The sequence below is a fragment of the Sorex araneus genome, chromosome 2 (assembly GCF_027595985.1).
Source record: "Sorex araneus isolate mSorAra2 chromosome 2, mSorAra2.pri, whole genome shotgun sequence".
In the NCBI taxonomy this organism is placed as follows: domain Eukaryota; kingdom Metazoa; phylum Chordata; class Mammalia; order Eulipotyphla; family Soricidae; genus Sorex; species Sorex araneus.
In genome coordinates, this window is record NC_073303.1 from 125,515,793 (window position 1) to 125,532,746 (window position 16,954).

The 16,954-nt window shown below is 51.7% G+C and overlaps 1 protein-coding gene across 1 annotated transcript in view; it reads right to left on the reverse strand.

Annotated features, from left to right (window-relative positions):
- Positions 1-16,954, reverse strand: part of SPAG1 (sperm associated antigen 1) — a 46,841-nt gene that overhangs the window by 17,797 nt on the left and 12,090 nt on the right. The window contains exons 7-12 of the mRNA XM_055127350.1: positions 14,090-14,220; positions 12,357-12,463; positions 10,442-10,598; positions 5,382-5,416; positions 1,098-1,383; positions 913-1,012 (exon numbers count right to left, since the gene is read on the reverse strand). Coding sequence (XP_054983325.1) covers positions 913-1,012; positions 1,098-1,383; positions 5,382-5,416; positions 10,442-10,598; positions 12,357-12,463; positions 14,090-14,220 — 816 coding nt within the window. The remainder of the gene's footprint in view (positions 1-912; positions 1,013-1,097; positions 1,384-5,381; positions 5,417-10,441; positions 10,599-12,356; positions 12,464-14,089; positions 14,221-16,954) is intronic.

A 16,954-nucleotide genomic window follows, 5' to 3' on the forward strand; every position in this document is an offset into this window, starting at 1 on the left:
ACAGGGCCGGAGAGATGCAGCCTGCCCTGCATGTGGTTGACCCGGGCATGAACCCGGTGCCACACTGCAGATGGTCTCCTGAGCCCCACCAAGGGTGATCTCTGAGCACAGAGCCAGGAGTAAGCCCTGAGCATGGCCAGGTGTGGCCCAAAGCCCACCCCCACCTCCTAAATTTGTTTCAAGTGTTAATATATAAAATTGGCATGCCCCCCCCCAAAATTAAAAAAAAAAAAACAAAAAAACGCCGAGAGTCTCAAGATCTTCTTTTTAAAATACAGGGCACAGATCTAGCGAGTTCTTACCCGCGGGAGAAACTGACAGTATTGATGAAAAATGGGAGCATCCCCTTTCCAAGCAGGTGAGCGCTGGCTTCTGAGAGTGGAAGGGGGGAAGGTGGGGTCAGTCCCAACAGCAGGCAGAAGAGGTTGCAGGGCCGCAGCCATCTCTCAGAAGGACAGATGTGCCCAGGGCATTGGGGTGGGCACGTTCAAGGGGGAACACAAAGCCTGTCTGTGGGGAGGGAGGGGCAGGGTGGGAACGGGAGGTTCTCATCATCTGAAAGCCCATCTCCAGCCACTCACCAGCCTGTCTGCAAAGTCTGAACCGGGAAGAAGCGGGGGGGGGGGGGGGGGGGGGCGGGGGACACGCTTCAGACAAAGTTATGCCAAGGGCACCCCAGACCGGGGGCGGCCGCGCGCCGGCTGGGCTGGGCTTTGTGATAAGACGGGGCCAGTGTTGGCACAGCGCAACTCCGTTGGCACACTCTCGCGCCCGTTTGCGGGGCGGCTGTCTGCGAAGCAGGGCTGCGGGAACCTGCCTTAGGACGGACCGGCCAATTCCCACCCGCCCGGGACGGGTCCCCGCCCGCTGCCGGGGGCTCGCGGGGGTCCCGGCCGCGGCGGGGCGGCTTACCTGCAGCAGTCGTGCACGCAGCCCCTGCAGTCGCCCTCCTTGAGGCGGCACGCGGCCCGGTTGGAGTAGAGGGTGCTCAGCTCCTCGGCGACGCCGCTGCCTGCAAGCACAGAGCACGGCGGGCGGGTGGCGCGGCCGGGGCGGGTGGGGGGCGGGTGGGGACCCCCGGGCGCGCCCCCGCCTACCTGCCGGCTCCAGCTGCGCGATCGCCGCCGCGTACCTGGCGGCCGCCTCGGAGAACTGACCGCTGGCGAACAGCGCGTTGCCCTGGCCGCGGAGGCCCGCGGGGTCAGCGGCGGGGTCGGCGGCGGGGGCGGCCGGCGGGGGCGGCCTGGGGGCGGGGGGCGCCTGGCCCTGCGGCCCGCCCCGCGCCTCCTTCCGCCGCGCCCCGCGCGCCCCCGGCCGCTCCCCCGCGCTCGGGCCCGCCGGCCGCTTCTGCAGGTTGCCCATGGTCCGGGCCGGCTGCGCCGCCTCTGCGGACCGGGGCGGGAGCCGTGAGCCCGGGTCGGCGCGGGCGGGGCGGGGCGCGGGCGGGGAGCGGGCCGGGCCGGGCGGGCGGCACCGCACTCAGCGCCCCGCACCGCGCCGCCCGGCCCGGCTCCCGCACCGCCCCTTCTTACCCCTCCTGCCGCCTCCCCCTTTTCTCCCTCCCTACATCCCCCTCCGGCCCTTCTCCCCTCCCCTCCCCCTCCTCCCCTCTCCCCTCTCCCGTCCTCCCCTTCCCCTTCCTCCCTCCTTCTCCCTTTCCTTCCCCCCCTCTCCTCCTCCTCCTCCCCCCTTTTCCTCCTCCCTACATCCCCTCTTGCCCTTCTCCACTCTCCTCCCCCTCCTCCCCGTCCCCTCTTCTTCCTCCTCCCTTTCCTTCCCCTTCCCTTCCTCCTCCTCCTCCTCCTCCCCCTCTCCCTTCTCCTCCATTCTCCCCCTCCCCCTTCTCCTCCTCCTCTTCTCTCTCTTCCTCCTCCTTAAGAATAAAATGAGTGACTCATTAGGGCTAAAAACCCCTCTGTCAGGCACCACGTTAAAGTCTTGGGGTGGGGGGGCGCGGGAGGGAGGGGAACTAGGGACAAGGGTGGCCGGAAATGTACACTGGTGAAGTGTCTTGAGTGTTGTAACATTGAATAACTACAACCCAATCCTGAGCAACTTTGTAACTGTGTATCTCACTGTGATCCGATAAATAATAAGAATAATGAATTAAAAAATAAAGGACCTGGAAGAAAATGAGTTTTCTTTTGAAAGACAGCCTCAGGGGCCTGAGCCATAGCACAACCAGGAGGGCATTCTCCTGGCATGTGCCTGACTGAGTTCTATCCCCGGCATCCCATAATGGTCCTCCAAGTCCCTCCAGGAGTGACCTCTGAGAGCAGAGCCTGAGCACCACTGAGTGTGGCAACCCCACCCCGCCAAAAATAAAAATAAAATAAAAGCCGACAACAACAAATCCCAGCCCTGATTTTTTAAAGTCGTGTTTAAATTAAGTTACAAGAAGTCACATACAATAAGGCACCCGGGTTGTTTGGCTGATTGGGGGTTGGGAACTACACCCTGTGGGGCTCAGGGGTCATTTGGTGCTGAGTCTTCTCCCTGGCCCAAGTCACCCAATTGTTTTGTTTGTTTGGAGGCCATGGTGGTGCTCAGGGGTTACTCCTGGCTCTGCACTCAGGAATTACTTCTAGCAGTGCTCGGGGGATTAAATGGCATGCCGGGTATAAATCCTGGGTCAGCCGTGTGCAAGGCAAATGCCCTGCCTGCTGTGCTATTGATCTGGTGCCAGCACCCAGTTTTTAAGGTTAAAGTGAGCCTTTAAAAAAAGAAAGCCAGTATTTGTGGGTCAGAGAGATAGATAGTGCTGAGGGGTATGGAGCTTGCTTTACATGCTAGGTTTGGTCCCTAGCACTGCCAGGAGTGATCTCTGAGCACTGTGCCAGGAGTAGGTCCTGAGCACAGCTGGTGTGAGCTTCCCTGCCCCCCCCCCCCCCCGGCACAAAGCACTACTTGGAGCCGGGAAGATAGTTCAATGGGTAGAGCCCATGCTTAGCCTATGCAGTACCTGAGTCTGTTTCTTGCACATTCCCCTCACCAAGGCCCCCCTCCCTGAAACAAGCCTCAGAGCCCAAAGGCCCTCAATCATCCCTGGGCGAGGAGCCTTGGGAAGAAACGGTTTCAGGTTAAAAGGCATTAACAACACCTTTCTGGGGTGGAGACACCCTTTTGCTCTCTAAGGACAAGTTTTCAGGTGCTCGTCAATGCCTTCATAATTGACGTGACTCTTTTTGAATATGAAAATGATGTATACATAGTTCTCTGATTCGAACACAAAATGCATTTCAAAATACCATCAGGAAGCACTCAAATACAAGAGACACCCAGTTTTCTCTTTTAAGCAATTCCGAATGGTTTTCTGTTGGGTTTGATTTTGCCCCTCGGGGCCCAGCGATCTACCAAGAGGCCCCACACATGCAAGGCACATGGCCAACCACTACCAAGCCACATCTCCCACCCCTCGTCTGAGTTTGCTGGTTGGCTGGGTTGAGTTTTTACGGCCACGCGGGGCTGGTATCGCTGGGGGGGAGGGGGGTTACTCTCAGCTCTCACTCCCCCAGTGGAGAGGGGACCAAGAGGGACCTTCATGTGAGATGCCATCGCCCTTGGCGCCACCTCCCCCCACCCCACCTCCCCGTGGGAGTTTCAATAGACTCATTTCCAGCCTGTTTCGTGAGTGGTCAAGCCAGAATTGGAATCACAAGTTTGGGGGAAGAGAAGAACCACAAACATCAGTAGATAAAAATCAGTGGATGGGAACATACTAATTAACCGTTCTTGGGGGCAGCAGAACAACACCCAGTGGTGGGTGACAAGCCAAGGAAGCCAGGCCCCAGGGTGGACACAGTAGAATTAGGAGAACAAGGACTCTAGTCTTCCACCAGCCTCTCCTTCTGAAGCCTCACCCCTGCCCCGGGCGTAAAAACCCAACCCGCAGCCCAGGGCTGAGTCAGCAAGAGCAGTGGACGGACGGCTTGACACACCACGCAGAGCTGTCCCTGCATGCTCCCGCCCCATCGTCAGTAACCTTCAGACTCACTGTCACCTTCCTCTCCCCACAAGTGCAGCAGTGACAGACACTCTTGGGAAGCCTCTAAGGAACGCACTAAGGAACACACTCCCTGAATACCGCAAGCCAACACAACCAGGAGTTATCTGCTGCTGTTGCAGGCAGAGAGGGAGGGGCCTCCTCAGTAATGTGCTTCTGGGAAATATTAAAACCCAAGAGATCGCTTAGCCCTGAAGTAGAAGATCCCCACCTCCTTTTGAAATACAAATCCTGGGCTCTTTGGAGTGGGGAAACTGAGGCACCAGCCAGAATATGAAATCCCAGGCCTGACCCAGAGAAGGGAAGACCCCTCAGAAAAAGAGAAGCTCCAGAAGAATCCAGGAGATTCTGAGATCAGTGGTATGAGGCTTTCCTAGAATAAAAGCCCAGATTGAGATTTATGTATGCAAAATTCTAGGAAAACAGATTTTCGAGAAATTGTATAAAAGCTCCTCCCCAAATTATTTGGAATCGCTCTTCAAGCTGAACACAGCTTGCTCCCTTGCTGCTCTGGACTTCTGCTTACTTTTTCCCACTGGGGAAGCCTGTATTTTTTGGTTTTTTGCTTTAGCTTTCTGTGTCACACCTGGTTGGTGCTCGGGGTTACTCCTGGCTCAGCATGCAGGAATCACTCCTGGCGGTGCCGGGGGACCATATGGGATGATGAGGGTGGAACTCTGGTACGCTGTGTGCAAGGCAAACACCCTCCCCTCTGGACTGTCTCTCTCTGGTCCTGAAACAGGAGACCCTGAACACCGACTCCTTTCTTTCTCTCCTCTCACGTCATTCTAAACAAGTTTCACTCAGTAAAAAAAATCCCTTCCTTCATGCTGTCTCCTCCTCTAGAATTCCTTTCGGTGAGGGAAGGCCGAAGAGCTGGAAGCTTATGCTGAGGTTAGGACTGACTCTCCTTTCCTGCCAAGGACAATTCCTCTCTCCAGCCTAAGCCCACGACTCCCGGGGGAATGGGGTGGCAGGGATCGTCTCGACAGACTGAGGCCTGACTGACTGCCGGCTGCCTCGTGGGACTGGCGCTGGGTGGGTGTGAGGGCTGACTTTCCCAGTCCTTTCTCCAAGAGTGGGTGACGGAGGGGTGTTGAGCAGAGAGCAGGAAGCCCTGGTGTTTAGAGGCTGCCTCCCTTGCTCCCTGCTTTACCGACTCGCCAAGTCACCTCACCCACAATGCAATGAACGCAGTGACCTGCTGAACTGGTCCCGAAATAAATAACTATCCCAGTCTCTGCAAAGGTGAGCATAAGGTGGGACATACAGGAAAAACCTGTGAGTCCTGCTGCCTTCGTCACTCTACTGATGGGACATTCCAGAGATGCTCTTCAGAAGGTGACTGCAAATAAATATAGACCAGAGGGGCGCTGACCTTGGAGGCCTGGGCATGGGTAGGGCCATCTGGCTCTGCCAATTGATCCCCAAGAAACAGAACTACTAGGCGGGAAAGGTTGATCAGAGGGATGATGCAGAGAAGCCACTGCCCCGGGCACCAGCAGGTTTGGGGGAGCAAGGAGGCAGCAGGAAGGATTCTTTGAGGAAGCACCAAGAGAATCCCTATCAGAAGAGCTCAAAAGAGCCGATGGTGGAGAGGCCAAGGCCATACTGGCTTCGAGGGGGGGGCAGGGGCTACAGAGGGTAAAGATTCCCCACAAAATACAAAGATTCAACAGCGTATTCCCAGAATTCACGGGGCCAGAAAGAGAGGCCAGAGATGCCAGAGACAGAGGACCTTGCACGCAGTTGATCCGGTTCAATCCCAGCACCACATATGGTCCCCTACCTCCCCCCACATGCCTGCAGTTGCTGGATATTGTCCCAAAACAAAACCAAAAAAGGTTCCCACAATACGACCAAGTGGAATGTATTTCAAGAATGTAACATGACGCGGGCAGAAGAAAATCAGTGCAGCACACCGCATGAAGAGAACTGAGGGAACGAAGCAAGGAAGCGTTTGACCAAGTCCCTTTTCATGTGTTTTCTTGAAACTTCAGGAAATCAGGAACAAAAGTGAAAATTTTCAACATGATAATCAATGTGATAAAGTAAATTTAAGGGAAAAAAATCAAGGCTCCATCATACCCAAGGCTGAAATCCTGACAGATTTCCTAGGAGATTAAGAATAAGCAGAGTCAGAGGGTTAAAAGTAGGTAAGGGACATTCTTGATAACCTTTCAGTATCAATATTGCAAATCACAATGCCCAAAATGAGAGAGAGAGAGAGAGAGAGAGAGAGAGAGAGAGAGAGAGAGAGAGAGAGAGAGAGAGAGAGAGAGAGAGAGAGAGAGAGAGAGAGAGAAGAAAAGCACCTGACATAGAGGCAGGCAGGGGGTGGGGGTGGGGGTGGGGGTGATGGGAGGGAACCTGGGGACACTGGTGCTGGGAAATGTGCCCTGGTGGCAGTATGGTATTGGAATACTGTATGGCTGAAATTCAATCATGAACAGCTTTGTGATGCTCTATCCCACAGTGATTCAATAAAAAAGGTTTTGTTTGTTTGTTTTTTAAAAAATGAATAGGCTGAGTATGCCATTCTGACCACAGCTCCTGGACAGCATATAAGAAGGCAGAATCTCTTCAATGAGGCCAGAAAAAGAAACAGATCTGTACTGGGAAGAAATAAAATGATCTGTTCATAGATGGCAAGATTACATAAAGTATTTGGCATTACATACATACATACATACATATATGTATGTGTACATATATGCACACCATATATTTAATATGTATCTATTGAATATATGTATTTCAAAAAAACCTACACATTTCCATTGAGGAAGATAGGTAAAGATCCCTGATACTGTACATTTGGGAAATAATAAGACTTAAAAGAGATGACTTAGTCCTGAAGTAGCCCAGAGGTATGGAGACCACTTCCCTTTGAAATACAAATCTTGGGCTCTTTGGAGAGGAGAAACTGAGGCACCACCCGGATGCAGGAATCCAAGGCCTGACCCAGAGAAGGGTGAACCCCTCAGGAGAGAAGGTATGGAAGAATCTAGGAGCTTCTGAGAAAACCGTCCACAGTGCAAGGCCTTCCTGGGACGACATCCAGACTGACTTTTATGTATCTGAAGAGCACCAGAAAAACACCATTTGGGGGAACTGTACATCACCTCCTGCTAGGAGCCATCCCCGGCATTGTTCCACTGTGGAGAAGCCCGAGTTCTCTGTTCAAGAAATTCTCCTCTCTGTCTCTCCCCTCACGTCTTTCTAATTAGATTTTCATCCAATTAAAACTATGTTGCTTCACCATTCCGCCTCCTTCTGAAATCTTTTCCTATAAGGGAAGGTGATAGACCCAGGATGCCTGTGCCGAGTTGAGGACTGACTTTTCCTCTCCTGCAAAGAGCAATTCCTCGATCTAGCCTGAGCCTGAAGCTCCCTGTGGAATCGGGTGGCAGGGATCGTCTCCCACGCTGGGCAGAGTGAGTGGACTCCAGCTTGACGGCTGCCTGCAGCGCTGGTGGGACCTGAGTGGTGCAGGTGCTCAAGCTGACTTAACCAGTCATCACCCAAGCAGGCATTTCCCCACGTGTGGGGGGCAGAGGTGTGGCAAGCAGAGAGGGGAAGCATTCTTGGGTCCCCCTCCCTCGCCCTTCTTTCCTTGAGTCCATTCTCCCTCACTGTCCACTGCAGGGAGCCACTGGCAGCAATTCAAAGATAGCAAACACACACACACACACACACACACACACACGCACACGCACAAAACCACTGCTAGAGCTGATAAGTAAATTAAGTAAAAATTCATAGTACATGATCAATGGACGCAAATCAACCGTTTCTTTCTGTATACTGGCAAGGAGTAATGAGAAAAGAGAAAGAAACAAAAGCAACTCCATTTGCAATAGTATACAAAGGAACAAATATTTGAGAACACAATTAAACACAGAGGTGGAAGGCTTGCCCACTCCATCGTGCAGGGCCAAGATATAGCCTTGAGCACCTGCTGGGTGTGACACAAAACGGAAACCAAGTTCAATAGAGATGTAAAATATTCAACAATCCTTGGGTATTTGCCCCAGGAAAATGAAAGCAGAAACCACGTCTGCCCAAAGGAAAACCTGCAGGAGAGTGTCAGACACACCAAACTCTGGCAGCAACCCAAATGCCCTTGACGAAGAGAACCAACTAGTTTGTCAATATAAAGTATGCAGCTAGATGAATAAATTGCCTCAATAAACGAAACAATCCATGTAACTATGACTGGACCCCACTGACGGTAAGCAAAATGAAGAAAGCCAGTGATACAACGTCCTGTACGCTTTGACTTCAACTTACCTGATGTTCTGGGGAAAGATAAAATGCTGGTAGGACAGTGAAGAAACCAAAGGTTGCCAAGGGCTGTGGCAAGGGAAAGACTTGTCTCCAAGAGACCAGCGAGGGGGGCTGGGCCCGCTGCCACCATTCTCCAGCCCAAGTCTGGAGGCAGGAGCATGAAATCAGATACACCGTTCCATCTCGAGAGTCCTGATTTGATTAAATGTCACTAAAAAAATAATAATCTGGGGCTGGAGTGATAGTACAGCAGGCAGGGCTTTTGCCTCGCATGTGGCCAACCTAGGTTTGATCCCTGGAACCCCCTATGGTCACCATTGCCAGGTGTGAACCCTGAGCGCAGAGCCAGGAGTACGCCCTGAGCTCTGCTGGGTGTACCCCCCAAAGGCAAAAACAAACAAACAAATAAAAAATGATAACCTCGGGACCAGGAAGATTGCTCAGGGGGTCGGAGAATATGCTCTGCAAGAGGAGGCCGGGTTGTTCTCTGCACTCCATGGTCCCTCGAGCACCCCAGGAAGTGACCCCTAGAACTGGGCTGCGAACGGCCTCTGAGCCTCTCTGGGTATGGCCCACAAAACAGACAAAAATAAGTTTCACAAAGCTTCCCTGGGCTTGGGTTGGTGAAGCTAATACTCTGTCTTGTTCCAGATTCAAATGATTTCCTTTACTTGGAATGCACTTGGCTGATCATCTTTTTATTTATTTATTTTTCGTTTTTTTGGGGGGCTTTTTGGGGGGTGCATATCTGGCAGTGGCCCATCCTGAAGGGCAGTGGGCCTCTATCCTAAGGGGCGGTGTGCCTCCATTATGCCTCTTTCACTCAGTGCAATGCCTCTCTTCCCCGTGGCTGGGGCTGTCGCTGTCACGGTTGCTCCTCCTCTCCCCCTCCCTTTACCCTTGCTTGGATTTTAGGCTGCTCTATGCTGTGCCCAGGGATCTCCCTGGCTCTGTGCACACAAGTCACTCCTGGCAATACTGGGGCCATCGGTGGTGCCGGGGAACCAAACTGTGGTCTGTAGTTGATGCGACAAAAGCCTGACCCTCTGTACCATCTCTCTAGCCCCTTTCCTTTCCTTTGTCCCAGTTCACCTGTTCGGATTCTAACTTGAAGGGTACATTTGAGCATGATTTTTTATCAATAAGTTAAAAATTAGTCTCCTTGTTAAGGTGTATGAATTTGAATAATCTTTACTTCTTGCTCAAAAATTAAAATCATCTATTCAATTGCTCACAATTAATTGCTTGCCAGATGAGGATTTTGGAAAATTAACTTTTTGTTTTGTTAGGGGCCCCACACGGCAGCGCTCAGGGCTTGCTCCTGGCTCTGTGCTCAGGGATCACTCCGGGTGGTGCTCAGAGGACCACATGCAGTGCCAGGAATAGAACGGTGGTGGCTGACTGGTACGCAGGATGAGTGTCTTACCCCCTCTACTGTCTTCTCTCTCTGGCCTCACAAATTAAATATCTTTCCCTGGGTTGTTTCAGAAACTCAAGGGTGAGGAAAGCTTCACCCAGACCCCCATCAGCCCCAAACTGGTCAAGAGAGTATGCAGATTATTTTCCCTAAAAGTTTTTCACTGCTTAACATTATGAAGATGAAGCTTGATCTAATCTAGGTTTGTTTGGGAGCCACACCTAGCAGCGTGTGTGTGTGTGTGTGTGTGTGTGTGTGTGTGTGTGTTTGTGTGTGACTCTGTGTGTGTGAGTATGTGTGTGAGTGTGTGTGTGTGTGTTTGTGTGTGTGTGTGGTGTGTTGGGGGAAGTTATCCTCAGCTCAGTGCTGGGTGAGGAAATGCTTTCAGCAGTGCTCAGGAGACTCTTGATGTCAGATTTTGAACTTTGCCTGGCTGCGTGCAAGGCAAGTGCTTCAGTCCCAGTACTAGCTCTTGGGCCCTAATCCAGATTATTGAAAGCTAATATCTCAAAAGATTAACCCCTGAACACTGTAGGCTGGGGTCCAGCCCCTTTCTCCTACAGAACTCCCTTCCCCCAAAAGAAAAAAGGTTGAGAAAATAATTGATGGTAAATTTACAAGAAAAAGCTAGAAAACGTTTGTCAAGCTAAAATTCTATCCAAACAGAAACCTGAGGCAGCTCATCAGAGGGAAAGGAAGTTTGCATGCCCGGAACAGAAAAGAGGCTTTACTTTGATCTCCACTGCCCTCTTCCTGCTTCTTTCTGTCCTTTCCATCTTCATCTTCAGAGTTTTCTACTTCCTGAATCGCCAGTCTTTTCCCTTTGGTCTGAGTCTTAGAGACGGGTCCAGAACTTTTCAGCTCTCTTTCAACCTCTGCCAAGATTTTCTGCAACATAATCACAATTTCAAAGAAAACATCCTCCTTGAATGGAAAAATAAAACCCTTCTGTCCAGCAAGAATATAAAGATATCAGGAGAGAAAGAGAGAGAGAGAGACAGAGACAGAGACAGAGACAGAGACAGAGACAGAGAGACAGACATAGAGACAGAGACAGAGTCAGAGACAGACAGAGTCAGAGACAGAGAGAGACAGAGACAGAGAGACAGAGAGAGGGGTAGAGAGAGACAGAGACAGAAAGACAGAGAGAGACGGAGAGAGTACAGCAGGTAAGGCGCTTCCTTTACACACGGCCAACCTGGTTTCAATCCTCAGGACCCTGAGCACTGCCAGGAGTGACCCCTGAGCAGAGAGTAGGAAACAAGCCCTGAGCATCACCAGGTCTGGCCCAATTCCCCGCCTCCCCTGCAACATTCTCCTCTGGCCCTCCCAAAACAAAACCCCAAAACAGCGGGCGCCTTTGCCCCTGTGCTCACTGCTGCTGCTCTAGCTATATTTTAAGGGCTGGATTGTGGGTCTGTGCTGGGAACAGGCATGGGGAACAGGTTTCTCTCTCTGCAGGAGGAAGGAGGTTTGTCTGGGGCAATAGTACAGTGGGTAGGGTATCTGCCTTGCACGCGGCCAACCCAGGTTTGAGCCCCAGCATCACATATAGTCCCCCGAGCACCGCCAGGAGTAATTCCTAAGTACAGAGCCAGGAGTAAACCCCTGAGTATCACTGGGTGTGACCCAAAAAGGGAGAAAAAAGAGAAAGGTTTGTCAGTTCTTCATCAAAAAAGTTAATATTTCCCTTTGGAATGGATATTGGGTGGGTGACTGTCCTTATAAAAAGTCAGGGGGTCCTTGATGTCAGCCCTGTCAGTGCGATATAAGTCAGTGAGTGTGTGGCGTTGTTCTGGGTCACCCCTTATCACCCCAGGAGACTTTTGAGCCAGAGGCAGTGACGTAAACTAGCAGCTGACTGGCTTGCTTTGTGTCTGGGGACAGCTGAGCCCTGGGTCTGGCTGAGGAGTCCCCCTCGCCTGCTCATGGGATCTGCTCATTTAGCTTGTGGGATCTTGGGCCAGGCCTGGTTTGGGAGGCCTCTTGTCCAGAGGCCCTAAGTGCAGAACGGGGTGAGCTGGCTGGGTGAGGGAGACCCCAGGTAGGTGGTCCTGCTAGGCACACCAGCATCACACACACACACACACACACACACACACACACACACACACACACACACACACACACACACCCTCTCTGCCCGGGGCGTCCTCCAGCCCTACATGTCTGTCCACTATATGTCTGTCCGTCTCTGCACTGAATGAAGACAAACCATCTCGCCGACAACATAAATGGGAAATGCGTGTCCCCAAGTCAGCTCATGGATGTGGGCAAGGGAAGAGGCAGCTTTCTCCATCCATATCTGGACAGGACTGACTCCTTTCCAAAGCCGTGGCTAATTCTCACCACGCATCCAGCAAGATGACCATGAGATGTTTTATCTCATGGTGGCAGGGAGCAGGGTTGGCCACATCCAGTGAGCAGTGCTCAGGGGCGATGCCTGGCGCTGGGCTCAGGAGTGACCCCTGGCAGTGCTTCGAGGGGAACATATATGGTGCCAGAGATGGACCCCGGTCAGCCAGATGCAAGGCAAGCGCATCAGTCCCCTGGACCGTCTCTCTGGCCGACAGAGATAACCTTTCCACGCAAACCCAAAGAAAGAGCCAACCCTAGAATCCGCTGGGAAATCCCATTTCTGCTTACTTTGGCTAGCGCATCATCTGGTTTAGCCTCCAGCACTTTGTTTAAATCTTCTTTGGCTTCCAGGAGCTTGTTCTGATGTTTATATGTTGTGGCCCGGCGTAGAAGACCTGACATTTTTACAAAAATTTAAAATTAATTTTTTTGACATATGGCATCAGGGGTCAAACGTATTTTATCCAGGGGATGACTACATGTCGAATCGGACAATTTAGGGTGTCAGAAGACTGGGCAAAGCTTGGTTATGGTCATTTTCATGACATTGTGTGTACAGAAGATGATACAGGTACACAGAAGACAGAGACCACAGCACACAGCCTGCCACTGGGGGCCTGGCCGGCTACTCTGAGGCCGAGGGATGATATACCTGAATCCTCCACCTCTCCTGTGACCATCACAGAGAGCTTTTGCCTAACTGGTCACGCTTTCCTCCTTCTAATGTATTCATCACTTCACTTGTATAGATGCCACTTTCTGATCATTCCATTTGCCTTTGAAAAAAGCAGCAAACCCTTTCTTCCATATAACTCCACTCTTTGACCAGCATCTGGCTCAAAATGTGGGACATGAGTGAAGTCTTTCTAGCAACCTCTATGAGGATTAGCAGGAAGCATTTTCTGCCAAACAACTGGGGGAATTCTGATGAACAAGTCAGCTAGGGTCAAAAGGAGCAGTTCGCTTATCTGCTTCAGATTTTCTTTGCTGGGTTCAATGTATCATCTGATAACGATCAAATACTGAAAATGCACATTCCCAGGCCCATCCCTATCCATTGAGCAACAGGAATCTGCAGAGTAAGTCGTTGTTTGGAAAAGAACCGAGTGGGCATGGAGAGGAAGCCTGGCTGGTGGACGTGCCTTTGGCACATAGGCCCTGCCTTTGATCACTGACCACAAACAGAAAAGAAACGTGGAAGGAAAAAACCCTGCCACGCTGAAGATAATCTTGAGACATGAGACGTTTCCTTTAAAATACAGATAAGTGGTATTCCTTACTCAGGGATTATCTAGTTACCTGAGTGCAAATAGTTAGGGATTTATAATCCAAGTTAAACTTGACATTTAAAGCAACTTTATGGATTCTTTATTTATTTATTTTTTATGGTGGGAACAGACCACTCATGACAATGTTCAGGGGTTACTCTTGGATCTGCACTTAGAAATCCCTCCTGGAAGTGCTTGGGGGGCCATATGGGATATTGGGGATTGAACCCGGAACCTCAGCATGCAAGGGAAATGTCTTCCTTGTTGTACCACTTCCCTGTTGTACCAACCTGGATCTCTAAGCAACTTTATGAAGGTAATGATTGACACAAAGAAATCGGAATATATTTGAAGAATTTTTATCTTACTGCTTATTTACTGGTCTGGGGACTACAATTTGTGTGTTTTCATTTTATTACTGATTTGTTGGTTTTATTTGGGGCCACATGCAGCAGCTCTTGGGGTGTGGAGTTCAGGAGTCACTGCTGATTGTGCCCAGAGGACCATGTAGTTGCTGGGGACGGAGCCCTTGCCTCGAAGGCACAAAGCCTGTGTCCTCTCCTTTGACCTTTCACCCTGGCCCAGTAATTTTTCTTTGGTTTGGTTACTCTTGCCTCTGCATTCAGGGATCACTCCTGGCAGGTGCTGGGATTGAACTCGGGTCAACCACAAGCCAGGCAAGCGCCCTACCCACTGGCCTATCTCTCCGGCCCTGTCTGTTCTCAATCTGAAAGCGTGAGGAGCACGGTTTACCCTTTATGTTTCCAGGCTCTAATTCCAAGACCTTCTCGCAGTCCAGGAAGGCGCTGTTCCAGTTCTCCAGCTTGAGCTGGGCCTGAGCGCGGTTGCTGTAGGCCGCTACGCTGGGCAGGGCAGACAGGCTCCTGGAACACAGACGGGGACCGGCACCCCACGGTGAGGGCAAGGTAAGCGGGGAAAGAGTCAGTGGCTCCCACCATCCATACGCCAACTCAGGGCCACTGACCAGAATGTACCGATAGTTGGGCTTTAAGGAGGTCATGAGAATGACGCAGGTCAGGAAGGGGGGTGTTCATCCAACCTGACTGAGGGGCCTCCTCAGAAGAGATTAGGGGCCAGGCACACATCCCGGAAAAGCCACTTGATGACACGGAGGACACGGGAAGTGCTCAGTGGACTCAGCAGCTATGAGGAAACCCAGTGATGCTGTCCTAGCATGGGGCACACTTTGTAATGAAGGCCTTAAAAAACATACCTCTGGCAGCATCAAAGGTCATAAAAAAAATTGCAAAATGTACTAAATCAGGGGCTGGAGCCATAGGACACGGGGGAGGGCGTTTGCCTTGCACATGGCCACCTCAGGTTCGATCCCCAGCATCCCATATGGTCCCCTGGCACAGAGCTAGCAGTCAGCCCTGAGCACACCAGGTGTAGCCCCCAAACAAATGCCCTCAAATGTACTAAACTGATATGTGGACAGAGATGCTAACATCTGGCTGAGAGGTCTGCAGCTGACTCAGGCTTTAGGGGTGACATGAGTTCCAACTCCCACAAATCTCCCAAAAGGACACTGAGGAAAGTCCACTGAGAGAGTGCACACTTGCATGTGTAAAGGTCCTGGGTTCCATCCCCGGGATCAGCAAAAAGAAATGTGTCCCCAAGACCACAGGGAAGGTGTGGGCCACTGCCAGTGTTTTTGGAAGTTACGCACTTTCCGCAGATACAGGAGGCTCACATATTGGCACACACATTTATGGAGCATTGATGATGAACCAGCAACCTTGCTGTGGATGGGTGATATGATGATATTTAAAAAAAAGACAATGCCCTGGACGAGAGCAATAGTATGGTGAGTAGGGCAGTTGCCTTGCACGCGGCTAAACCAGGTTTGTTCCCGAGCATCCCATATGGTGTCCCACAGCCTACCAGTAGTGATCCCAGAAAGCAGAGCCAGAACTATGCCCTGAGCATTGCCTGGTGTGGCCCCCAAACAAAAATAAAACAAAAGCCAAGCTGATAAGCAGGTTGCTCCTAGGGAGCTCGTGGTCCAATCAGAGCCAGTCACGGAGACTGAAACTGTATTTCCAGCAAGCTCTGAAGGAGAGGGAACATCTCTGAAGGGCCTTTAAGGGGCGGGGTGTGGCTCGTAGGAGAATACCGGCCCTGCTTCGAAGTGGCCCTTGGGCCCTTGGAGCCCAAACAAAACAGAGCAAGAGCCCTTCCACCAGGCACAGGAATGAATGATTCAGCAGGGCAGGAATGCAACCTAGTCTGGAAGACTTCTCATAGGAAGAGCCACGAGGGGCTCAGGTGATAGGATAGTACAGGGGGTCATGCACTTGAGCCCTGCCAGGAGCAATGTCGAAGCACAGAGCCAGGAGTAAGCCCTGAGCACCGCCAGGCGGGGGCCCCAAACAAGACCAAAACCAGACAAAAGTGAGGCCATGGGCTAAGAGCCAAAAACTGTATTAGGATTCAAGTAGAAGAAGAGCAGAGGGCGGGGGACCCAGACAGGGCCCGTGTGTGGAAGGTCCTATGTGACGTGGGCCCTTGGAGTTTGGAGCTGGGTGGAGGCCATGTGACCACGGGCCCCATTCTGAATGCCTCCACTGTGGGCCCAAGAGGCTGAGACTGCAAGGCACTGCCTGACTGTGTGAGTCCCTGGCTTTTCTCCCTGGCACCAGAAAAACAGGTGCAAGCGACCTTTGTGCCCAGGGGACTTTGTGTGGAGTATCCAGATAGCGCTAATTTTCTTTGCAAAAATAGGAGCATCAGGGGGCCGGAGTGACAGCACAGTGGGGTTGGTGCTTGCCTTCTCCAGGGTCAACTCAGCTTCCACACACGGTCCCCTGAACCCCGCCAGGAGTGACCCCCAAGCACAGAGCCAGGGGGAAGCCCTGAGAATCACCGGGTGTGACCCTCAAGCCAAAGAAAAACAAAACAACGACCATCAGGTCCCCTGACAAAAGTGGGGGTGACTGCTTATGAGACCCCTTTCTGCTATGGGATATTTCCTGCCCTTCTACCTTTATTTCAATAAAATCTTTATTTAAAAAAAATTATGGCGGGGAGAGATAGAAACTCAGGTGTAAGCAGGCATTGTTTTTCCAGGGGATGCAGCCCCAGCAGTGCTCAGGGCTGACTCCCGGCTCTGTGCTTAGGGACCACTCTGGCGGAACTTTGAACCCAGGTTGGCCATGTGAGAGGCAAACATCCTACCTGCTGTATGATGGCTCTGGCCCCTGAGAAACGTATCACTGTATCACTGTCATCCCCTTGATCATCGAATTGCTCAAGCGGGCGCCAGTAATGTCTCCATTCATCCTAGCCCTGAGATTTTAGCAGCCTCTCTTTACTCGTTCTTCCCAGCGGTGCTCCATTGGAGGCTCTTTCAGGGTCAGGGGAATGAGACCCATCATTGTTACTTTATTTGGCATATCATATGTCATAGAGAGCTTGTCAGGCTCTGCCATGCGAGCAGGATACTCTCGGTACCTAGCCAGGTTCTCTGAGAGGGAGAACTGGGCTATGAAAGGTCACATGGCCGCATTCCGGGAGCGTGGTTTTATAGTCAAATGAGAAAAGTATTTTTTAAAACTGGGCAGGGGACCAGAGAGAGAGAGGGCCCAGTGGGCTGGA